The 24,778-nt window shown below is 61.0% G+C and overlaps 2 protein-coding genes across 2 annotated transcripts; both read left to right on the forward strand.

The window, feature by feature from the left end:
• Positions 1-427: 427 nt before the first annotated feature.
• LOC309669144 (uncharacterized protein) lies at positions 428-5,345 on the forward strand (the record flags this gene model as incomplete). Its single annotated transcript, XM_082479747.1, has 7 exons — positions 428-445; positions 1,655-1,781; positions 2,779-2,892; positions 3,349-3,453; positions 3,719-4,072; positions 4,265-4,381; positions 4,709-5,345. The coding sequence occupies 7 exons, from the start codon at positions 428-430 to the stop codon at positions 4,999-5,001; spliced, it is 1,128 nt and encodes a 375-aa protein (XP_082335873.1). The 3' UTR covers positions 5,002-5,345.
• A 9,045-nt stretch (positions 5,346-14,390) lies between these two features.
• Positions 14,391-24,285, forward strand: LOC309669088 (uncharacterized protein). The gene is made up of 7 exons (XM_082479684.1): positions 14,391-14,420; positions 15,065-15,352; positions 15,639-15,765; positions 16,772-16,960; positions 18,036-18,257; positions 19,022-19,135; positions 21,207-24,285. The coding sequence occupies exons 1-7, from the start codon at positions 14,397-14,399 to the stop codon at positions 22,298-22,300; spliced, it is 2,058 nt and encodes a 685-aa protein (XP_082335810.1). The 5' UTR covers positions 14,391-14,396; the 3' UTR covers positions 22,301-24,285.
• Positions 24,286-24,778: the final 493 nt, after the last annotated feature.

Consider the following 24,778-nt stretch of genomic DNA (forward strand, 5'->3'; position numbering starts at 1 on the left):
AAGAAACAATTAGCAAGTCTTATCATAAAATGATTGCCAATAATGACTCTGATGGCTAAATAATTAGTAATGATGTAAAAATCTGTGCCGGGGGGGGGGGTGTACCGCATACCGGAAGCCGCCCAAAACGGACCAATGGCGATGCCACTGCCGATCACGTGGTACTGCTCAAAATGGCGGCGCCGACATCTCTGCCCCTTGGCAGTGAGGGGGTGTGGTGTGTGTGGTCACGTGCCCACCAGCCACACTTCCGGTTGGCTCTGACCACTTCCGGGAGAGGCGGGGCTCCGACCGGAAGCGCATGATGGGGAGCATAGAAAGCCGCGCAGGGGTGCTACGTCACGCGGCCTACTTCCGGTGTGCACCGGAAGCGCCGCTGACAGGCCCCAGCGGGGAGCAGGACCCCCCCCAACCCCCCCAGGGCAACATGGCGGGGCAGAGGCAGGTAGGAGCCGCCATGACACTGCTCCCCCTGGCCCCTCCACGGTGCCACCCCCCCTCGGCCCCCTCTGCTGCTGCTTCACTCCACCTCCTGCATCCCACTCCCCTCCCCTGGCGCCATTTTCCCCCGCCAGCCATCCCTCTCCCTTGACATGGCAGAGCGGAGGCGCAGTTCCTCCTTATCTGCCCCACAGCGGCGCTTTGCCGGGCGTTGGTGGGGTGGGCCATGCTGGGTCACCGCGGGCAGCCCTGAAAATGGACCTGAGCTCCAGGCGAAGTGTGTGGCTGGGATGTCGGTCTGTGAAGACGCAGAATCATGGAATCCTTGAGCGGTTTGGGTGGGAATAACCAGAAGGGTTTGGCTTTCACAGGCCGTCTAGTCCAACCCCTCTGCCATGGGCAGGGACACCTGCAAAGCCACTGGCACCCTGGGCTGCATCCCCCGCAGCGTGGCCAGCAGGGCCAGGGGGGGATTGTGCCCCTCTGCTGCGCTCTGCTCTGCTCTGGGGAGACCCCCCTGCAGTGCTGCCTCCAGCTCGGGGGCCTCAGCGCAGGAGACACATGGAGCTGGTGGAGCGGGGCCAGAGGGGGCCCCGGAGATGCTGGGAGGGCTGGAGCCCCTCTGCTGGGAGGACAGGCTGGGAGAGGTGGGGGAGTCAGCCTGGAGAAGAGAAGGCTCTGGGGAGACCTACGAGCCCCTTCCAGTGCCTAAAGGGGCTCCAGGAGAGCTGGGGAGGGACTCTGAGGGAGGGGAGCAATGGGATGAGGGGGAACGGTTTGACACTGAAAGAGGGGAGATTGAGATGAGATATGAGGAAGAAATTCTTGGCTGTGCGGGTGGTGAGCCCCTGGCGCAGGGTGCCCCGAGAAGCTGTGGCTGCCCCATCCCTGGAGGTGTTCAAGGCCAGGTTGGGTGGGGCCTTGAGCAACCTGGGCTGGGGGGAGGTGTCCTTGCCCATGGCAGGGGGGTTGGAACTTGATGTTCTTTAAGGTCTGTTCCCACCCAAACCATTCCATGATTTTATGATTCTATGGTCTTCAACTAGACCAGGTTGCTCTGGGAGAGGCTGTCCATTGGTGCCCTAAATCTTGCCCTTTGGTAGCTCTCCCAAGGGTGGAAATAGCGCCTGGAAAATAAAACCTCTGTGAAATCCTTCTCCCCCATGGCTGTGGGCCTTCACACGTGACCAAGTGTGCAATGCTTGTCTGGCAGGATCCGGTGACCTTCGAGGACATTGCCATCTATCTGAGCCGCGCAGAGTGGGACACCATTGCGGAGGAGCAGAGGGAGCTGTACCGCAGCGTCATGCTGGACAACTACAATCTCTTGACGTCCCTAGGTAAACCTGCACTTAACTCCGCCGGGGCACAAGGCAGGGGCCGGGGGCTTCCATCACATTTGACTCCATCAAAACTATGCTGCTTCCAGCACTTTGATGGGCTGATCAGCGTGGTTTGAACTATGGCTACAGGGTTGGGATAACTGCTCCGACCGCCTGCAGTCCCGGTGTCCTGCAGTCTCTTTGGGAGACCCAAACGTGGGATTGGAATCTTAGAATCGCAGAACAGCTCGAGTTGGAAGGGGACCTTAAAGACCATCCAGTTCCACCCCCCCTGCCCCGGGCAGGGACACCTCCCACCAGCCCAGGTTGCTCCAAGCCCCGTCCAACCTGGCCTTGACCACCTCCAGGGATGGGGCAGAGTGGACTGGAGTAGAGGGGCAGAATTACCTCCAGAATCGCCTCCATTTGGGTTTCTCTGAGCTGATGGCCCCCTCTGAAAATGTAACTGCGGGTGAGCAGCCTGCGCTGAGGCCAGGCAGGGACCTTTCGGGGTGTCCTGGCCATGGGTCAACGACTCTGTCCTCTCCCCTGGGCACTCAAGCTGCAGCGGGGCAGGAGTAGCATGTACCAGGCCAGGTACAGGGGAGCAGACCCATCAGAGTTCCCCAAACCAGTAAGATCCCTTCAGAGGACTTCCCCACTGACACCAGGATGGGACAGAGATCTGATTACCTGGGAGGATGTCCCCACCCAGGAGGTCCTCGTAGGATGAGCAGCAGATAATGGCTTGCTGGGAAAGCTGTCAGCAGAGTTGTGAGTCCGTTCTCATGGTCCCATCAGGGCTCTGCCCTTGTTCTTGTGAATAAAGTCATTGCTGCCAGCAGCTTCGGTGTCTCTTGCTTTTTTCCCCTATTTTGATGGTGTTTCTGCTTGGGCTCTTCTAGTGATGGTGAAATGCAGCTCAGCCTGTGACAGAGAAGACCTTTATTTTCTCTTGTTAACAATTTATTCCTACAGTTTGTGTTTGAACAACACCCTCTGCTCCACCCCCCAGGTTACCCAGGCCCCAAACCTGACATTTTATACCGGCTGGAGCGTGGGGAAGAGCCGTGGGTCTGCACACCGCAGAGCCCGGTGAGGTGGGATAGACCTGACAGCCGCTCTCCAGGTGAGCAGGAGCAATCTAAACCCCGTAGGACCACTTAACCTCGACGGAGAGTGGTGGCACGTTCCAAAGGCCGCCCCGAGCTCCTCTTCTCCGTAGCTGTGACCAGCATGTCTCTGGGGTTCCCGCTTGCCCTCCTGTCCAAATCCTGCCTGTTTTGAGGTGTCTCCCCCATTTCCCTGTGGCCCTGCAGCCCTCCCCACGTGGGGCAGCAGCAACATCAAAGGGAAACAGAGGCTGCCCGTCTCCCTGCACAAAACCTGCAGCTCCACAGAGACGCTGCTGATCTGTGCTGCTCGTCCCCCTCAACCCACGGAGAATCCTCCCCTGGTTCAGTCACCTGTGAGAGGGGTTGCGGCTTTCTGGCTGCTGGCAGCAGACAGGGCTTCCTCCTCTGGCCCCGTGGAGCAGAAGGGCTTCCCCGGCCAGAAGGGTGACATGCGTCTGGTTTCCGTGCAGGACACGACGAGGACAGGAGCTGGCTGGAGGAACCTCCCTCAGGCTGGTGGCCTGGTGCTGGTGGGCACCATGTGCTGGAGGAGAGGATGGAGACCCCCTGCCAAGGTGAGTCCTGGTCCTTTTCCTTCCTCACCTCTGCAGCAAAGAGCCCGAGGTGGGCTCCAGCCCCATCCCTGTCCCCAGCTGCCTGTGCAGCACCCGGTCATCGCTGCCAGGGCTTCTTCCACCTCTGCGCAGGCAGCATCCACAGGCAGGACTTGAGTCTCCTGCCCATCCAGACGGTGACTGGGGATGTGGAGCCCAGGAGGCCCCTGAACTGGGGAGAGTGGATTTTTCTTACTGGCTGTCAGCGTCTCCCCCGTTCCTTCAGCACGTTCCCTCTCTCCCTGTCCCATCATGGTGCGCCAGTCAGGAAGAAGGCAAACTCTTTCCAACCCTCTCTCAGCAGGACGGTGCACGCAGTGGCGTCTCCGGTCTAGAAGGCTGCTGAACAAGTTCAAGCGTCTCGGGGATAGGAGCGAGTTGCTGGCAGAGGTGGCCACCACAGGAGCGGGGCCAGTGGAAAGACGAAACCAGGCACAGACGGTCTTGTGGCCTGGGAAGGAAGGAGAAGTAGAGGATAAAGAAGGGATCACAGCAAATGTAAGCCAAAGCAGAGGATTCCCGCTTCATCCAGTGACAGAACAGCAGAACGAAAAGGCAAATCCTCAGGAGTATCTGCATGGTGACCACAGGGAGAGGTTTCCAAGGAGTGCCCCAGAAGGTCGATGCACCTTGGGAGAAGGGACGTTTTTCCAGGGAAATTCGGAACTGTCTATCGAGGAGCTGAATGAGACTATTTTGAAGGATCACTGTTACTGTGTGATGAGTGAGGCAGAGCTCTTGAGTTGCACCCCATGTCCGTGTCCTCTGGCAGATCATGACTACTGCAGAAACCACAAGGACGGTGTCTCAGCTGTTAAGGACCATGATTACTGTCACGTGCAAAGCATTTGTTGTCAGGGCGGAGTTAATAAAATTGTTCGTCTTACAGGTAAGGCTCGGGCCATGCTCCGCAGGCTGGCAACGCGAAAATCCCACATCAGGCGAATCATCAGGAAAGCCAAGCGAATTATGTGGCAGTACAAGCCTTGGGTCAACAAGAGGCTGGAGTTCCCTCAGGGTTCCTCTAGCACCGGCTGTCTTTCTGAACCCACTGTCCTTCCCGCTGAGGCAGGTGACCCCACGAAGGGAACGTGTAGGGCGTTTTGTTCTCCTGCAAAGCCAGAGGCTGTCCATCCCGAGTCTCGGAGTGAGGGTGGCTCCCAAGGGACGTCATCGGAAGCATTTTGTGCCCCTGTGGTGTCTTCTGAATCGGCAGCTGCAGTCCCAGCATCAAATGCAGCCGCAGAGGTGAAGAGGGAAGAGACACGCCCTGAGGCGTCCGTACACCACGAGGCACACAGGGCACGGCTGGTCCGGAGCCCGGACACTAAGCAAAATGTCGAAGGACACGAAGGCGTTAATTCAAATTATGTGTCACTGCATGATGCGTACAAAATGGTGATGCGGACTGTCGACCACATGTTGGACTCTGTCTGCCAGAACTTAGAGCTCGGTGGCTACTCTCAGCGTAAGGATCTGTGGCCCATCATCATTCAGATAGACAGCTGATGGTCAGCAGGATGTCGGCAGCGATGCTTGGGTCTGTCGAGGCGAACGGTCGGCACCTTCTTCCATGCAACAAAACCCACGAGTGATCTGAGAGAAGAAACACTGTGAAAGGTGCGCGGAGGTGGATTAGAGGATATAAAACTCGGTATGCGGCGCCTGCTGGGGAAACTGGGATTGTCTGGGAGACTTCGGGGAAAAGGGCAGGGTAAAAGGATGCACAAGAAAACGGAGCAAAGCGGAGAGGACAGGCAGCCGCATGTGAGCAGGCAGCTGGTCGGTACATTTTCTGGCCGGGCTGTGCCTGATCACTGCAGTCTTTCTTGTCTTCTCATAAAACTATTTCAAGTTATTGTCTGTGTTGTCACACTCCCTGGTCTGTCCCGTCTGCGCTTGCAAACAAAAGGAGCAGCTGCTCACTGGGCCTGGAGGGGAGGAATCCCTGGGGGTCGTCGGGACACAGAACTTGGCTGCTGTTAGTGCTCCGCAGGCAGCGTGCCCAGCTTTCTGGGTTTTCCCACTATTAATTTAAGCAAAGCAAATAGAGATAAATTGTTAGGCTACAGATTGTTACAGCTGCCGGCAGAAGACCGGTCCCTGGCCAGGAGGTGAAGCTCCCTGAATTCAACCGTGGGAGGTACCTGGAGGAATTGCTGGATGCATGGGCTGCCGGTAAGGGAAGCGGCAGCAGCTGTGGCAAGTGCTGTGAGGGCAGCTGGGCCTCGCCGGTGCCCGCGGGGAAGCTGAACCCCCACAGGAGAGGGAAGGGTGGACGGGCACCTTCCAGAGAGGAGAGTCCTGCAACACGCCCAGGGAACCACGACACTCGTTCCAGGCAAAGTTGAGATTACTCTGGTAATATTAGAAAAGCCTAATTTGGGTATAAGTGAAGCAAAACTGGGCTGAATCTGTAATATTTTGTATCAGGAACAGTGTGGCCAGCAGGACTGGGGCAGTGACCGTCCCCCTGTCCTGGGCACTGGTGAGGCCTCACCTCGAGTGCTGTGTTCAGTTTTGGGCCGCTCACGACAAGAAAGACATTGAGGCGCTGGAGCGTGTCCAGAGAATGGCAACAGAGCTGTGAGGGGTCTGGAGCACAAGTCCTGCGAGGGGCGGCTGAGGGAACTGGGGGTTGTAGGTGGGTTGAGTCCAACCGTCACCCCAGCGCTGCCAAGCCCACCACTAACCCATGTCCCTCAGCACCACGGCTACGCGGCTTTTAAATACCCCCAGGGATGGCGACTCCACCACTGCCCTGGGCAGCCTCTGCCAGCGCTTCACAACCCTTCCAGGGAAGAAGTTTTTCCTCATATCCATCCTAAACCTCCCCTGGCGCAACTTGAGGCCGTTTCCTCTTCTCCCATCGCCTGTTCCTTGGGAAAAGAGACCGACTGCCCCATCGCTACCCCCTCCTTTCAGGAAGCTGTAGAGAGCCAGAAGGTCTCCCCTCAGCCTCCTCTTCTGCAGGGTAAACACCCCCAGGGCCCTCCGGGGGCGGGTGGAGGGCGCCCAAGTGCCGCCCAGTCCCCAGGGCCGGCGGGATGGAGCCGCCTCCGCTGGGCGGTACAAAATGGCGGCGCCGGGGGAGAATCAGCCAATGGGGTGGCCGCTGAGCATCACGTGGGGCCGGGGGAGCGGCGCGGGGAGTTCTGGGTCAGCCACCACGACTTCCGGGTCATGGGAGCGCGGCAGGGCTCTGTCAGGGGAAGTGCGCCAGCGGATGTTTACAGGGGGAGGGCACGCCCCTTTCCGGCCCCGTTGCCGTGGTAACGCGTACGCGGCCTGCTGCTGCCGGCTGAGCCGGGGCCGCCGCTCCCCGTTCTCCCGCGCCGGGGCTGCCCCCGGGCTCGGCCCCCCCGACAGCCAGGGCAGGAGCGCGGCCAGTGGGGCTATGGGGAGCGATGGCCCATTGTGAGCCGGGCCTCCACGGGGCTCGGGGCCACCCCCGGTGTCCATCCAGGCTGGGGATGGAGGGATGGAGAGCAGCCCTGCTGAGAGGGTCTTGGGGGTGCTGGGGGGGGGGAAAGCTGTCCCTGAACCGGCAGTGTGTGCTGGCAGCCCAGCGAGCCCCCGGCATCCCGGGCTGCATCCCCCGCAGCGTGGCCAGCAGGGCGAGGGGGGGATTGTGCCCCTCTGCTGCGCTCTGCTCTGCTCTGGGGAGACCCCCCCGCAGTGCTGCCTCCAGCTCGGGGGCCTCAGCGCAGGAGAGACATGGAGCTGGTGGAGCGGGGCCAGAGGAGGTCCCGGAGCTGCTGGGAGGGCTGGAGCCCCTCTGCTGGGAGGACAGGCTGGGAGAGGTGGGGGGGTTCAGCCTGGAGAAGAGAAGGCTCCGGGGAGACCTGAGAGTCCTTTCCAGTGCCTAAAGGGGCTCCAGGAGAGCTGGGGAGGGACTCTTGAACTTGACCTGGACTACAAAGAACCAAGAATAATTCTAGAAACACACTCCTTTCCTTGAGTGTCTGTAAATGCTCTAACGTCGCCAAGCTTTGGATTAAAGTGGCACATGAACAATAAAATCTCATTTTCTGAGGCAGCCTGACAGGCTGCAGCCTCCTTGTTATCTAAAAGGTGTTTGATTCTCCTGATCATAGAATCATAGAATGGTTTAGGTTGGAAAGGACCTTGAAGATCATCCAGTTCCAGCCCCCCTGCCATAGGCAGGGACACCTCCCACCAGACCAGGTTGCCCAAGGCCACTTCCAACCTGGCCTTGAACACCTCCAGGGATGGGGCCTCAACAACCTCTCTGGGCAACCTGTCCCAGTGCCTTATAACTTTCAAAATGAAAAATTTCTTCCTAACGTTTAATCTAATCCTGCCCTCTACCAGTTTAAAGCCATTCCCCCTCGTCCTATCGCTACGTGCCCCAGTAAAAAGTCCCTCCCCAGCTCTCCTGTAGGCCCCCTTTAGGGACTGGAAGGCCACAAGAAGATCTCTCCTTCTCCAGGCTGAACAGCCCCAACTCTTTCAGCCTCTCCTCATAGGAGGAGATAATCATGAACTCTATGGTTTCTTGCTACAAATAATCTTAGCTCTAATGCAATGAGACCTCCAGACTCAGGGTGTTTTCTAACTTATTTCCCCCACTGTTCTGCAGTGTCATGGACCGAGGCCAGCGCTTGTGTTTGCCAGCTGGTCTCTCGGCAACCTTATTTACTCAGGCTTCTGTGTAACCACTTTTCTGGATTTCTTACTTTTTCTTTATTAAAATCCTTAAAGACCCCATGTCTCATGTGTGTAGTTCCTCCTTAATCCAATTCTCTTTTCCACAACGTTGTGTGAGTTGTTCTCTCAGAGTTTATCCTCTCTTTAACTCCCATTACTGGTGGAACTCTTTATTCTGCCTGTAGCATCCACATCCCCAGCACTGGCAAGCACAGAGCAGCTTTTTGGGGAGCTCAGGGCTCCCCCGGCACCTGGAGCTGCTCTGTGCCCATGATGCTGGTGGCCTGGGATTGCAGACGGGATGAAGAGATGGGTAGAGGAAGAGGAGGAAGTCCAAGACACCCATTTTGGGGAGATGCTTCCTCCATCCCAACCCAAATTGTGGAAGAGCAGAGGGGGCTCTGCCCCATCCCTTCTCCAGAAGTGACGGCGCTGCCCATCCCTCCGGCCCCACTGAGGTCCTTTGTTCTCCCCGGCATACTGCGGCGACAGCTCGCTCCGATCGACCACGGCCGGCAGCCGGACGCTGGGCTGGGTGCCCCGGAGCAGCCCCGGCCACTGACATCAGGGGCCAAGGTCCAGGCCGGGGGGCGCGCGGTGGCACCGGGACGGCCTGAGCCGCACAGCTGTGCCCCTGCGCGGCGCCATGAGGCTGTGGCTGCTCTGCGGCTTCACTGCCGCCGTGGTCCTTGTGGCCACGGCCGGAGCCGACCATGGCGACTTGAAGAAGGTTGCACGGGGGAGAGAGGTTGGTTGCGTGCGGAGAGGGGTTAAATTTGGGGAATAACAAGGCTGGGAGTGGGGGATACTGTGGGGAGGGCACCGTGGGGAGGGGGAAACCTCCCCTGGCATGACAGGGCACTGCTCTGGCACCATGGGGAGCAGACCTTGTCCCCAGGGGACACCGGCTGCACAGTCACCAGCACCCTGCGCCATATGGGGACAGGCCAAATCCCAGGAGAGCGGCTTTTCCAGCCTCCCCGTTCCCTGTGCTGCTCTGGGTGCAAGTGGGGCTGAGGACGGGGTCGGGACACCGAGGTCTGGCCACTCCTGATGGCTGACGCCGCGGAGGGGCTGCGCTCTGCCATCTGCTCTGCCGGAGCCCCTCTTGCAGCCCCAGCGCTTGCACAACCCGCAAATATTTCATCATGGGGGTGGCGAGGGGCTGAGGAGGAGGAGGAGGAGGAGGAGGAGGAGGAGGAGGAGGAGGAGGAGGAGGAGGAGAAGGAGGGAGGCAGTGGCGGTGGTGGCCATGGGTGGTCCAGGTGCTGGTGGTCCAACGTCTGCATGGGGGAACGGGGGCTGCAGCACGGGATGGGGGCTTCATTGTGGTGACAGAAAACAGGGGAAGAGCCGGGAACAGGGAAGGAGAGTGCCAAAACACAGCCCAAAACACGGCCAGGGATCGGGTGCCTGAGCGGGGATGGAGGGGGGAAGGTGGGGATGGCCTGGGCACTGCTGAGCACGGCAGCAATCCTGTCCCCATCCCGGGGCCGGCCATTTTCCGCTCGGCTCCTGCTCCCTATGCAGGTGCCAAAGGGACCCCAGGCGGCAGCGGGCTCCGGCAAAGCCCGTAACGACCCTTTCCTCCGCAGGGGATGAGCGGCGGGGGCAGGCGGCGGCCCCACAGACCGTGCTCGGGGTGCTTCTCTGTCCTGAGCGAGGTGAGCCAGCAGCGCCGGGCACCGGGCACACCGTACCACCAAGGCGGCCGCCACGGGGGCCAGGGAAAGCGGTGTGGGGGGAGAGGAGGACACTTGGTGCCGCGGGCTCCTCGGTGTCACCCTGATGGTGTCTGATGGCCCCTCGGTGTCACCCCAATTGTGTTCGACGGCCCCGTGGCACTGGCCGCTCCTGCACCCGTGTCTCTCCCCGCAGGAGTCGCGATCGATGTCCTGGCACACCGGCGAGGACGATGAGGTTCAGTCGGGCAGGCGGGTGCGTACGGAGCCAGTGGCGGAGGGTGAAAGGTCCGGAGGTGCCGCAAGGTGCCAAATGATGACGGGGAGGGTCACCCCACCCAGCCCTGCCCACGGGCAGCCCCCGGCCATGTCCCCTCCCCGGGACGGGCTGGCCCCAAGGCTCCCCGTCACCCGGGGCTTGGCGTGACGCTGTGCTCGCTCCCGCAGGAGAGAGCCAGGAGGGAGGACAAGGAACCGGCACGGACCGTGAGACACGCCGGCAACGTCCTGCTGCTGCGACAGGTAACGGCAGAGCCCTGGCGGGACCCCTGTCTGCTGGGCAGCAGCGAGACCCGGGGACGGGGACCCCCCAGCCATGGCGGGAACCCCCCAGCAGACCCCGCTGTGTCTTGCAGGAGGTGCTGAGCACCCGGACGGCGCGGCGAGGAGCAGTGCCGGCAGCCGGGCACAGCGCCATTCCAGGAGAGAGCCGGGGTCCCGGCCGCCTCCAGGTCGTGCCACGGGGACCACCCGCTCCCTCCCAGCTCTGAGGCAGCCAGGGGGAACCTGTGACCTGTGTCCCCCCCCAGGGCACAAGTGACTCTATGCCCATGCAAGCTCAGCCCTGCTGCCCCCCCAAAATGCTTCTTGGGGCTACTTCTTCCCCCCCCCTCCCCCCCAGCTTTGCCAAGCCACCAAATAAAGCCAATGAGCCAGAGGAATTGGATGTGTTTGGGGGGGTCACACAGTGGGTGACCCTCTGACAGGGATGCTGTGGCCACACTGGCCCGGCTCCCTCGCTGCCCAGGGTGGGGTGCCCGTCCCAGCCCGCCATGAGCACCTCTCCTCCCCAGGGAGGTCCCCTCATCGGTGCGGCCGGGACCCAGCCTGAGCTTGTGCCCCACCGTCACACACACCTACAAACGCAGACCCCACACAGCACCCCGGGGACCCCCGTGGTGCGGGGACAGGGTGGCACCGGGATGTTCCCCTCCCCGGTGAGCGCTGCCCTTCATCCCCTGCCATCCCGCCCACCCAAAACCGGCAGCGAAGGGCAACAGCCTGGCCCCACGCGTGGCTGGCGGCACGCCGGCCTCCGCAGGTGTCTTGCCTCAGCTGGGCGGACGAGGACAGGGAGTCCCACTCCCTGCCTAATTACTGTTAATGAAGGCAATAACCAGAAGCAAACGGGCGCAGCTGCACTAGTCAATGGGCTACCAGGCAACAGTGGCAACTGGGAATTCGCAGCCGATCAGGCTGTGATGGGGGCGTGCAGGGGGAACGTGCAGCGGCAGAGGAGCACTGTGTCCCCTGTCTGTCCTGTCCGTGTGTCTCTGGGACACAAGCTCAGCTGGTGGAACCACAGTGGGGAAGGCGGCAGCCGCATCCCCCAGCTGCGGCAGAGACCCCTGGGTCCCCAGGCACCAGGCTGGGCTCCAGTGGCCGGGACGGATGCTCCTGGCTGGGGCAACTGGGGACAGCGGCTTCTGACATCCCTTACAGACCATACTGGGCGCTACTGGTCTGTACTGGGCTCCAACAACCAGGAAGGAGGGTCCTGGCTGGGGCTGCTGGGGGCGGCAGCTCCTGACATCCCTTAAAAGTGGCCATGGGGCCGTTGGCTCCAACCTGTCCTGTCCCCCACCATGGGCAGCCGCGGGGCACAGCACGGTGGCGGTGGCGGCGGCGGCGGTGGTGGTGGGGACACAGCGTCAGCCCGGGGGGATGCATGGGAAAGGTTCCCACATCACTCGGCAGCGAGGGCTCGGCACTGACGTACCAGGCAGTGCCACGGGCCCCTCGGTGGGCTCGGTGCCGGCACAGGGGTGGCAGCGGCAGCTTGGCAGTGCTTGCAGCCCCTCTCCTGCCTTGGCCCCACGAGCACCGCTTCACGGCGCAGCGGTCGTGGGCCGCCCGAGCCAAGAACCTGCCTGGCACGGGAGGTGGGACACGTTGGGGTCCGTCTGCTCCGATAAGCACCGTGTGCCGTGGGGGGGAGCGCGGCACGGGCAGGGTTCCTGCCAGTCAGGAGGGGCCGAGCCACGGGACCCCCACGGTCGTGGGCAGCAGCCTGCCCACCGCCTGCCCCGCACCCCGGGCACTGATCCGACTGAGCCCTGTGGCGCTTCCCAACCCTCCCTGGCACCCACTGGGGCCACTGGCCCCAGGAGCCATGGAGGGGACAGCGGCAGTGCCACCGTCACTGCTTTAATGCAGGGATCGTGGGGGGACACACACTGCGGACACCCACAGGGGCTGGGGGTCGGGGGGGGCTGAGCGTAGGGAACAGGAGGTGTCCCTCCAGGGTGGCCGGAATCTGCCAAACGGCCAGAACCGGGGCTGGCTCCTCCAGCGTGGCCAGCAAGATGGCTCGGCCACCACATCCCTGGCCGGGGCCGGATCCTGCCATGAGCAGCCCCTCCGCTCGGGTTCCAACATGGCTCTGGGACCGGCTGCGGTGGGGAGAAGGATCCGGCAGCCCCAGGCCAGGTTTGGACACGGCCCCACAGAGCCCCGGCCGTGGCCAGCAGCGGGACAGCGTGTGCCGCAGCATGGCTCAGCCGCCCGCCAAGCAAACCGGCCGTCGGAGAGGGGGACAGGCAGCAGGGGCGACGGCGAGGCGGGTGCCAGTGGGCCGCCCGCAGCAGCACCGTGTTGTCGGCGAAGCGGAGCAGGCTGAAGAGCCGCGGCTGTGCCGGGACGGTGCGGACGTGCAGCCGGTGAGTGCTCTCGATCTGCAGCGCAGCCGGGGCCGGCGGCAGGCCCAGCGCCTCCGGCAGCACGGTCTGCAGGACGGCAATGGCGTTGGCATCCTCCACCCCCTCAGGCAGCCCCAGCAGCCGTAGGATTTTGTGCTGGGAGTGGGTCTCTGGTGCCCGGCACTGTCCCTCCAGCCGCCGGACAGCATGGCGGAGGCACTGGTGGCCATGGGTGAGGGCGGTCATCTCCACACGCTGGAGCCCGGTGGGGACGTGGCACCCGCTGGCCCCGCTGCAAGCCAGAGGGTGGGAGCTCAGCCCGTGCCCCGGTGCCGCCAGCCCCCTCCTGTGCCTCCACCCCATCCCAGTACCTTCTGCAGAGGGTCTCTTGGTCATCGTCCCCACAACCAGGGCGGATGTCGGGGTGGCAATATCCCGCAGGGGGCTCTGCCCCACGCATCCGGCTGGCGAGACCCCACAGCATCACCCTGGGGTGCAAAGGGCAGAGGGGGGCTTCAGCCCCCCCCCCCCCCGGGCAGCACAGGGGTACCCCCATGGACCAGACCCCAGTGGGATATCCGTGTTCTGCAGGGATGGCCCCAGGGAGGAGACCACCCCCCCAGGGATGTCCCTCGGGCACCCGACCCTGCAGGGGTGCCCCAGGGGACTGGACACCCCAAGGATGCTCTCCCAAAGCCCAGACCCCCCACCCAGAGACGTCCCCCTCCAAAAAGCAGTCACCGGCGTCCCGGGGTTGATGGCACTGAGGGGTCTGGGACAGACTGTGGGGTACTGGGGGTCAGGGGCACTGGAGGGTCTGGGATCAGTGGCACCAGGGGGACCAGGACAGTCAATGGTGGCCCGGGGTCGGTGGCACTGGGGGACCGGAGAATTCAATGGGGTGCGAGGTCGGTGGCACTGGGGGTGTTCGGGACAGACTGTGGGGGACCGGGGGTCACTGGCAGCAGGTGGTCTCAGGGTCGGTGGCCCTGGGGGGAGGGGTCCAGGACAGTCAATGGTGTCCTGAGGTCGGTGGCACTGGGAGGTCCAGGGGTTGGTGGCACCAGGGGGACCGGGACAGTCAATGGTGTCCCAGGGTTGGTGGCACCAGGGGGGGGGTCTGGAACAGTCAATGGTGTCGTGGGGTCAGTGGCACCGGGGGGGTTCCGGGACAGTCAATGGCATCCCAGGGCCGGTGGCACCGGGGGAGGGTCCGGAACAGTCAATGATGTCCCGAGGTTGGTGGCACCGGGGGTGGACTGTGGGGGGACCGGGGGTCAATGGCACTGGGTGGTCTCAGGGTCGGTGGCCCTGGGGGGGGGGGGTGTCCAGGACAGTCAATGGTGTCCTGAGGTCGGTGGCACCGGGAGGCCCAGGGCTCGGTGGCCCCGGGGGGTACCGGAGCCGTCAATGGGGTGCGGGGGGGGGGGGGGGGGTGGCCCCGGTGGCCCCGCTGACCCCGCGCGAGGTGCCACCGCGCCGCCTCCCGCCCGCCAGGGGGCGCCCCGCCCCGCCCCGCCCCGGCCTGGCCCCGCCCGCGCAGGCAGCGCCCCCTGGCGGCACGGCGGGCGGCGCGGCGGGCGGCGCGGCCGCGGGGCGCGCGGGGCCCGTAGCAGCGGCGGCGGCGGCGGCCATGTCCCGCCGGGGCCCCGCTCAGGTGAGGGCCGCGCCGGGGTCCGGAGAGGTCGGGGTCCCGCCCGCCGGGGCCTGCCCGCTCCCGGCGCCGCTACGGGCCCCGCCGGCCGCCGAGCCTGCGGCGCCACAGCCCGGGGGGGGTTCCAGAGGGGGGCCGGTGCTGAGGGACGGGGGGACACCCCGGGGACGCGGGGGGGGCGCCTTGGGGTGGGGGTTCAGGGGGGTTGGGGACACCCCGGGGATGAGGAGGGGTCCCCTTGGGGTGCTGGGCCGGGGGACACCCTGGGGACAAGGGAGGTGGGGGTCCCTTTGGGGTGCGGGTTCATGGGGGTTGGGGACACCCCGGGGATGAGGAGGGGTCCCCTTGGGGTGCTGGGGGACATCCCAGGCACGGGGGGTCCCCTTGGGGTGGTGGGCCAGGGGACACCTTGGGGACAAGACGAGGGGGGCGTCCCCTTGAGGCGCTGGGGACGGTGGGGCTGGGGACACCCTGGGGATGAGGAGGGGGTCCAGGGAGGCTGGGGGACACCCCGAGGGGCCTCCCAGAGGTTCTGAGGGATGATGGAGGGCTTGCAGCCAGGCTCCGGTGTGTCCCCTGGGGGGTGTGGGGGTCCCTTGGGTCTCCCCCGCTGCCCTTCACCTCTCTCTTCCCCACTGCCCCCCCAGGACTCGGGCACTCCCCAGCGCAAGGCCATGGGGTCACGGGCCACGGCGGGGCAGGCGGAGGCCCAGCAGCTGCAGGAGCTGCGGAGCCGGACTGAGAAAGCCGAGCGGAGGCTGCTGGCCTGCGAGAACCTGGTCGGGGAGCTGGGCAACAACCTGGCCGCCCTGGGCAACCTCCTGCAGGACTACGGGCACCTCCAGCAGCGGCTGGACAACGTGGAGAATCTCCTGAAGAACAGGAACTTCTGGATCCTGCGGCTGCCCCCCGGCTCCCGGGGAGAGGTCCCCAAGGTAACGGCATCCAGCCCGGCCCCTGGAAGCACCGGTGCCACCACCAAAACCCCTAAACGGCAGGGTGTAGGAAATGCCGGAGGGATCTTAGCAGTGGGCTCGGGTGGCTGAGTGTCTGCGAGGTCTGGACTTGCCGCTCACAAGCCCTGACCTGGCCCGGCACGCTTTGCTCTGTGCCAGCCCAGAGCTCCGGCAACCGAAGCCAAGCGCTCACTTGCACGCGCCTGGTTTCCGTGTTACCCAACCCCATCAGGAATCACCAAGCGCGTGATACTTGTGATTGCAGGTACCGGTCACGTTCGATGACATTTCAGTGTATTTCAACGAGCAGGAGTGGGAGAGGCTGGACCGCTGGCAGAAGGATCTGTACAGGGCTGTGATGAGGGGGAACTACGAGATGCTGATCTCCCTGGGTAAGGCACGGGGGCTGCGGCTCCGGCTGAGCCGCTCGGGTGGGTAGGGCTGGACTGGTTCCCACCGCAGCCCGACCGATGGCCTGGTTCGGTGGAGCTGGCCGCCCGTGGCTAGCAGAACCTCTGCTGGGCAGTCACACCCCCGTGTTTTCCCTCCTCCCTGCTCGTAAGCAATGTCTGTAAGAGATATCTGTAGTAAAGAACAGCGATAATAATACAAACAAAATTATACAAAATATCCATGTGAGATGCTGTTCCTAATGACTGCGTAAGTGGATTCCAGGGTCAGGGAACCGTTGTGATTTTCCAGTACAGTTCAGGAATTATCTGGGTGAAGTCTGATAATTGTACCCTGACCTAGTTCCTGTTTTCCGTCTGTTTAGCTCCAACGTGAAGTGACAGGGACACTTCCCACATACCTTGCTAAAGAACCGACCTAATCACGCTCAGTCTTCAAAGGACACCCGACATCTTCTTGGGTGATTTGGGCTGTAACATATTCCCCACCAAAAGCTGTTTCTTGGGTATGACTAGTAACGTGCTGGGCTGCGCAGCCACTGCAGTTGAGGCTCCACTTTTCTCAAGAATATTTTGTAGAAACAGAATAAACCCGTGCCTCTTGTGGTCCCCTCTGGCACAGACACCTCTACAGAGCAGGAAGTTTTCTGTCCCTGCTCTTCAAACCACTGCTAAAGCTAAAATGAGAGGAAAAGTAATTAAAGACAAACCTTTCTCTCTCCTTTAAGATTTTAGGTCACGTTCCATTATTTAGATATTCTCTGTATTTGAACTACAGCTGTGTTAATGGGCGAGTCCCAACACAGGACCGAGAAACCGACACCGCTGATTTTCCTTGTTTTGGTGCGAGTAATGTATTTGTGTCTCTGTACTGCCTGCTGGCTCGGGGGTTGGGGCGAGAAGGGTCACTCTGAGAGTGCCACAGAATGAAGGTGTAGCCAGTTCCTAATAAAACACGCTGTCCTCTGCTCCTCTGCCCTGTGAGCAGACTACGCCGTGTCCAAACCCGACATCCTGTCCCGGATCGAGAGGGATGAAGATCTCTGCGTGCGAGATGGTCAGGAGCTCCTGCTGACAGGCATCGGAGATGGTCAGGAGCCCCCGCAGGCACCAGAAGAGATGGACCAGCTGAAAGAGGCTTTGGGAGAAGACGCATTGCCCAAGGAAGCTGACACAGGTAAGTTAGGCGGGTGCCAGGAGGGGGTGGCAGTTCCTGCCTCAGCTTTGTCAGGACATCTCCCAGCGGTGTCTGTGTTAGGTATGAACTGCTCTGAGGGTTTCTTGACTGTATTAGCAAAACCTCCACGGAGTACCTGGAATCTTTCTTCCAAGAGGAACGGTCAGATGAATCCTGTGCAGAAAACCAGACAGAGCCTGTCAGGAGGAGCTGGGCTGGAGGCTGAAGCGGCAGGACACACCTCTTGGGATCCCTTCCAGTCCTGTTTCTGCGCAGTTTGGCAATCCTTCTTCACCTGATGGCATGCACAAGCCCTAGGGCTTCCAAAAATACTCCTGCTGGCCTTGGCCAGAGAGGAGATGTGGTGGGAAGTGAGGAACCCGGGAACCCGCAGTGGGAGGAGGAGGCTGGAGCAGCTCTGCTAGTGCTGGGGGCAACAGAAGCGGTCAGGAGAGCTTCGGGGCATGGCATGGGGGAGTTGGAAAAGTCAACGGTTAAGAGCGCAAAGGCCAGGCAGGAAGGTAGGAAATGCTGGAAAGGGACAGGCAGAACCTGACGGAGCCAAGAGAAGAAGAAATGCGTGGGCAGAGCTGTGAGCGAGAGCTCTTTGCTGCAGGAGTGAGGAGCTGGGGGCTAAAGAAGGCCCAGGAGAGACCGGGTGAGCGCTGGCGCGGGGCAGAGGCAGCGCAGGCTCTGTCCTTTGGGAAGCGTCACCCACAAGTGATACAAGCCCCGAGTGTGCTTTCGGGGGTTGGTTTGTCAAGTGCTGCCAGGAAGAGAGGAAAAAGATGTTACACAGACAGAGGCTGTCCCTCTCCTTTGAGATTTTAGTTCACGTTCTGTTATTTAGAGCTGCTCTGTACTTGAGCTACGGCTGTGCTCATGGGTGGATCCTGCCACGGGGCCAAGAAACCAGCACCACCTTTCCTGTTAGAGCCCGGATGATTTATTTGTGTCTGTCTGTCCTGCCTGCGAGCTCTGGGGTTAGGGCGCGAAGGGTCGCTTTGAGAGTTTGACAGAATAAAGGTGCAGCCAGATCCTAATGAAACACGATGCCCCTCTGCCCCGTGAGCAGACTACGCCGTGTCCAAGCCTGACGTCCTGTCCCGGATCGAGAGGGATGAAGAGCTCTGCGTCAAAGGTGGTCAGGAGCCCCCGCTGACACGTATCGGAGATGGTCAGGAGCCCCCAGAGACAAGTGTCCCAGATGGTCAGAAGTCCCCACAGACACCAGAAGAGGTGGACCAGGAGGAAGAGGCTTTGGGAGAAGACAGAGTCCCCACGGAAGCTAATACAGGTGAGTTACAGAGGTGCCAGGAGGACTTGCTTCCTCGGGGCCATTCCTGTCCCAGCTCTCTCAGCAGGTCTGGTGGCAGTGTCTGTGGGAGAGGGCATGGCAGGTCACCGTGCTTAAGAGGAGCATCGCCAGGGAAAAGCAGAAGCCCTGGGGTGTGTTGTCGAGGTGCTTCCAGGGAAAATGGAACGGGTTGGAGGGCCTGAACATGAGGCGATACGGGAATACTGCCTGTAGAGTTGGTGGGGAGGGTTTAGGAGGGACGAGCTTGCTCTGCAGAGGTGACAGCACGCAGCAGGCACCTTGGTGACTTTCCTCCCAGCTCTCCCTCTGCTTTTGGTCCTCGTGTGTGGCTTCACTCCAGTTCCTTTTAACTCCTCACATGCTTTCCATAGAATCATAGTATCATTTAGGTTGGAAAAGACCCTTAAGATCATCGAGTCCAACCATCACCCCAGCGCTGCCAAGCCCACCACTAACCCATGTCCCTCAGCACCACGGCTACGTGGCTTTTAAATACCCCCAGGGATGGTGACTCCACCACTGCCCCGCGCAGCCTGTGCCAGCGCTTCACAACCCTTCCCGGGAAGAAATTTTTCCTCATATCCAACCTAAGCCTCCCCTGGCGCAACATATGATGGCTCCTTGAGCCACAGATTTGTCTGGCTCTTCCGCACGCTCCCAGCACATCTCTGGTTGGCATCGCACCAAAGCAGGATGGTGCGAGCTCTCCACAGGTGTTAGAAACTGCTCTTCTCTGCAAACAGAACTCCCCATCCTGGTGATGAATGTCATGTCCCTGAGTGCACAAAAAGAGGAGCTGCACAGGGACGATCAGCCTGAGACAGAGATGGAAGAGGACGCAGCTGAGCCTAGCACCAGTGAGTAACCCAGCGCAGGGGAAACACGGGGCCCTGCGGGCAGGAAGCAGCTCGCTAACGTGTGTGAAATGGGGAGGGAGAAGAAAGTTTCAGGCCTGTCTTATCACCAAGCAAGGGAGGAGGGTAGGGTTAGGCGTTTCAGCCCTGTCATCTCTGCAGAAAGAACACCAGTCCCGTCGGGGTTCCTTCTCTCAGAAACGGGGGGAGAGCTGGCAGCAGTAGCACGCTTCCTTCCTCCAGCGTTGCGGTAGAGCTGGTGTTGAGCTCAGGTGGCCTAATGCTTCTCGTGGCACAGCCCTCTTCTTCTTGCCAGAAGCGGAGGGAGCAGGGGCTGTCGGAAGTGGGGGGCGGCCATCTGCAGGCACGCTCCGTTCTGGTCCTGAAGCTTTCCCAAGGTAACACGCAGAGCACTACTTCTTCCAGAGACTCGGAGCCCATGTCTGGCACTGGTGTGCAGAGTTAAACAAGTTCTGGCCATGGCTTACGCCGGCAGAACAGCCTGGCTGGGGGGGGGGGGCAAGGAGCTCACCACCACCCTCGGCGTTGCACAGCCCTCACGGGAACCAGTTTGCCTGCAACGTTTGGCATTTGCCAGCAGTGGCAAGCTTGACAGAAGCAAACAGCCTGCAGTACTGCAGACCATCGCTCTTCAATGACCTTTTTTCCCTGCTACATCTTGTGGCCATCGTTGGTGTCCTGGTTTTAGAGGTGGATCCTTTTGCACCACCGGCCCTGATGGCGCTGCGGCAAACCACAGCCTCGTTTTTCCTGGGAGCAAGAGGTCTGGATTGCTCAGGGCATGTGGGCAGGATGCTGTGGTGGCACCTCCACCTTTCCAAACTGCATTCTTAAATTTCTTGGTAGCTCCTCTATTGCTAAAAGCCTGCTCGGTGCTTTGGGAACCACAACCTGGGTTTCTGTCCCACACGATATCCTCATCTCTAAATTGAAGAGACATGGATTCGACAAATGGACCACTCAGTGGATACAGAACTGGCTGGACAGTCGCACTCAAAGAGTTGCGGTCAACGGCTCGATGTCCAAGTGTCTAGCCCAGTGACAAGTGGTGTTCCTCAGGGGTCAGTACTGGGGCCTGTACTGTTCAACATCTGTGTCGGCGACACGGACAGTGGGGTCGAGTGCACCCTCAGCAAGTTTGTGATGACACCAAGCTGTGTGGCGAGGCAGACACGCTGGAGGGGAGGGATGCCATCCCAGAGGGACCTGGACAGGCTGCAGAGGTGGGCCCAAGCCAAACTCATGCAGTTCAACAAGGCCAAGTGCGGGGTCCTACCTCTGGGTTGGGGCAATCCCAAGCACAGCTCCAGGCTGGGCGGGGAATGGCTGGAGAGCAGCCCTGAGGAGAAGGCCCTGGGGGTGCTGATTGACGAGAAGCTCAGCATGAGCCGGCAGTGGGCGATGGCAGCCCAGAAGGCCAACCGTATCCTGGGCTGCATCAGAAGTGTGGCCAGCAGGGCGAGGGAGGGGATTGTGCCCCTCTACTCCGCTCTGGTGAGACCCCACCTGGAGTACTGCCTCCGGCTCTGGAGTCCCCAACATAGGAAAGACATGGAGCTGGTGGAGCGTGTCCAGAGGAGGGCCACGAGGATGATCCGAGAGCTGGAGCACCTCTCCTATGAGGAGAGGCTGAAGAGTTGGGGCTGTTCAGCCTGGAGAAGAGAAGGCTCCAGGGAGCGGCCTTCCAGTGCCTAAAGGGGGCCTACAGGAGAGCTGGAGAAGGACTTTTTACTGGGGCATGGAGTGATAGGACGAGGGGGAATGGCTTTAAACTGGAAGAGGGCAAGTTCAGATTGAACATTAGGAAGAAGTTTTTCCCTGTGAGGGTGGTGAGGCACTGGCCCAGGTTGCCCAGAGAGGTTGTTGAGGCCCCATCCCTGGAGGTGTTCAAGGCCAGGTTGGACGTGGCCTTGGGCAACCTGGGCTGGTGGGAGGTGTCCCTGCCCATAGCAGGAACTCGATGATCTTCAAGGTCCTTTCCAACCGCAAAGCATTCTGTGATTCTGTGATTGTTCTGGGAGCGTGAATGACCAACGCCTGTGTTCTGTTTCAGAGGAAGGCTTTTTACTGGGAAATGAAATGGTGTGTGAACGGGCTTCTCCTCCTGAAAACATCAAGTTGAAGGAAGAGGAGCCTGAGGCATTGCAAGAGGTTTCTGCACCCTCTCCCAGCCCAGAGAGCCAGAAGTGCCCCAAAAGTGAGAAGCCGAAGAGCAAGAAGAAGCCGAACAGATATGCAAGCAACAGGCTGCTGATGGGCAACTGTCGGCGTGGTGACGTGCGCGAGTGGTCGCACCCCTGCACCGAATGTGGGAAGCGTTTCCGTCTGAAAATCAACCTCATCATCCACCAGCGGAGCCACGCCAAAGAAGGGCCCTACGAATGCGCGATGTGCGAGATCAGCTTCGCCGACAAACGCCACCTGGACCTCCACCAGAGCATCCACATAAAAGACAGGGCCTTTGGGGCCAAGGTCTGGGGGAACGTCCACCCAGAGCTGAGGATCCGGCCAAGGAGAAAGTTCTGTGGGGCTTTCTGCGGAGGTGCCAACAGTCTGAGCAACGGGACGTACGCTGAGGGGACCTGGCTGGGCCAGGCCAAGGAGAAGCTGGACAGAGGGAACCTGTCCAGCACGTGTTTCCCCCAACAGCAGAGTCCCAGGTCTCGTAGGAAACCTGTGCCAAAATGCAATCATTGCAAAAAGATTCTGTCTTGCACCTTTTCCCTTCAGCGGCACCTGCAAACCCACTTGCAGGACAGGCCGTACTGCTGCACCGCCTGCAAGAAATGCTTCACCCGCAGAACTAACCTCTCACGCCACCAGAAAATACACGACCGCCAGAAAGCCCTGGCTGCGCTCCAGCAGCCCGCCGCGGCCCAGCGCCCGACCGTCGCGCTAGCGCCCCGGCAGCCCCAGTCACAGGCGCCCGCGGGCGGGAGCACTCCTCGCCCACCAGCCCAGGCATCCGAAAAAAACATCAGCCCTGCAGCCACCGCAGCCAAAGCGGTTCCAGCGACCGCGCTCCCTCTCGGTTCTGCGGAACTCAGACCGCTGGACAAGAACTGCCACCACTGGGGTGGGAGAGCCGTCCAGCCTGTGGTTAGATTGGGGAACAGGGCAGCGGTTTCAGGGGTGACAGAGAAATGACAGCAGGAGAGATCCGAACTGCTTGTGTCACTGGAGAGAAACTGCGTGAGCGTTGATTTTTGCACATGGTGGGGCACTGAGGCTGTGAACTGTCTGTCCACTGGATTTTAGGAGCTTTCCTGAATTTTAGAAGGAATTGCAAGCATGGATACCAGCATAGAGAGCAAACGACGGAAGCCTCCAGTGATCCAAAATGCTTTACCATTCCTCAGACTCTCGCATCTGCTGGCTGATGCACGAAATTTTCCCAAGCTGACCTTCCTGGGAGATGACCGGGTACATCTCCTGCAGCCCAGCAAGAGGAATTGCAAACAGCCGTTGTTACTTGATGCTGGAGCTGACCCTTCGCGTTTGGACATACGATTACACGGTGAAGAGGACAGAGAGAAGGGAATGAAGCTGGCGAGCCAGGCGGGATTCCCAAGGAGCTCTTCACTTCACTGACAAAGTTTCTTGACCAAGACGCCGGATGAAGAGAGTGTGGCATCTCCGACACCCCATTGCGTCCTGGCCGCACTTGCTGAATCACCCACCCTGGTGAGGAGACCTGCTAACCCCTCCATCAGGTTGGGAACACCTGAGCATTGCATTAGAAGATACGTAGAACAAATCAAACCCCAATATTTTCCGCTTGCGAGGGGGCCGTGGCTGTTTCTGAGGTCCCAGCAGCACTCCTTCCCCAACGAGGCCAGCCCGCGAGAGCCCGAAACACCCAGGAGCGTCAATTCCCTCAGGACCGGCCTGCACAGATGGAGAGTCACTTTAGAAAGAATTCATGGGGGAGATTCCCCCTGCGCTGCAGCAACCGTTTGCGCGAGGAACCCTCCTCGTGTTGGCTGCGGAAGGAAACCCCCGCTCTCCCAATTGCAGGTGGTCTCCTTTAGTTGCGTGCTAAATCCCGCTGTAACTAATCCCATGGAAGACTAGTTCTGGTAGCTACCTCAAACATCTTGTGGAGTGAGACCTGCCCAGAGGCCCGCGGGTAACTGGAGCCCGGTAAGTGATGAACGCCAGCCCAGGCGTGGCTCCGGCGTCCCCAGGAACCACTCGAACCGCACGTGTCCACGGCCGGAGCCCTGCGTGCATCGCGTGCGCTGCTGGGAAGCACGAATCATGCGCAGAGAGAGGAAATCGGTCCTGGTGGCATCGCCGTGCAGACCAAACGGAGCAGCTGTTAGAACTCTTTAATTTTCTGTGTGGTTTTTGGTGTTTTTTTTTTTTTTTTCATCGAGTTGTTTGATGTAATTATTTGACATCCCTTAGGTCTCTGTCCCTCTCCAGGCAGGGAGTGTAGGGAACCAGTTTGCTTATCGGATTTTTCATTCCTGGCCACTTACGAGGTGTGAGGGGCTGCAGGGGGGGGCTGCTGCGGGCAGCATGCTTCGGGCACCGAGGAAATGCCCGTGCCGCATCCTGGTGTAATCCTCAGCGCCGAGCGGTGCCCGACCACCTCCCTGCACCGCAGGAGGCGCAGCGGTGTCAGAGCTACTCCTTGGGGACGCACACGACATCCCACTGCTCCTCAATTCCTGTCCGCCGGGATTGCAGCGTGCCGGGACTGTAGCGTTAGCCATGAGGAGGTGACGGTGGCAGAGGGGTCGGCCCCATGTCCCCAACAGGACAACGGCTCTGCCTGCTGCCAAGCCCTGGAGGATACGGGGATGGTTGGTGCCTTACAGCGGCGCGGTGCCGGTGGGTCTGGCAGTGAGCCGTGCTCTTGGCACAGCCTGTAGTGACTGAGCTGCTTATCCCTGCCCAGGTAGAGACCCCCCCAGTTGATCCCAGTGACATTTGTCAGTGGGTGTGATGGTATTGCTGGTGGGCAATGCCTCCAAGACCAGCGTGGGTGGCGCGGAGGGGTGGCCTCTCCCTCGGGCCAACTGCCCCAACCAGGCAATTTCTTCTAAAGCTGTTGGGACTGGGACCAGCGTTTCCTGTCAAATCCCAGATCCCGTTCTCAGGCTATGGAGTCAATAAAGTATTTGTCTGTACAGGTGCCTGGTTTGGGGGGGGAAAGCGGGGGGCTGAGCTGACCCCCTCCTGCACTGCCCGTCGAGGAGGAACCTGGAGCAGCTCAGGCGGAGCGAGGCAAAGGGCAGCTCCAGCCCGGGGGGGGCTCATGGGGGTGATTGCTGGCAGCTCCGTCACCTCATTCTGCGCGCGGTGGCACCGGGGAATGTCCCATGGGCGAGCGTACAGGGAAGGCATGGGGCTGTCACCTGCCATTGCAACGGGGGGGCAGGGGAGCCCCAAGAGTGGGGCTGGGGCAGCAGGACCACAACCTCTGTGTTCCTTCCCATCACTCTGAGGAGCCCCCGCGCCTCTGTGGCCACAAAGGGCCGTGCAGGGGGACGCTCTGGCCCTTTGCCACCACCCTGGGCTTCACTGTACACCCCCCAGTACATCCCTCACACTGGGCCCAGCACCCTGGTGTCAGCCCCAGGGCCGGGTAGGGGGACAGGATCCCCCCCTGGCGCT

This window comes from Vanellus vanellus, assembly GCF_965231255.1.
Source record: "Vanellus vanellus genome assembly, chromosome: 2".
Lineage (NCBI taxonomy): Eukaryota > Metazoa > Chordata > Aves > Charadriiformes > Charadriidae > Vanellus > Vanellus vanellus.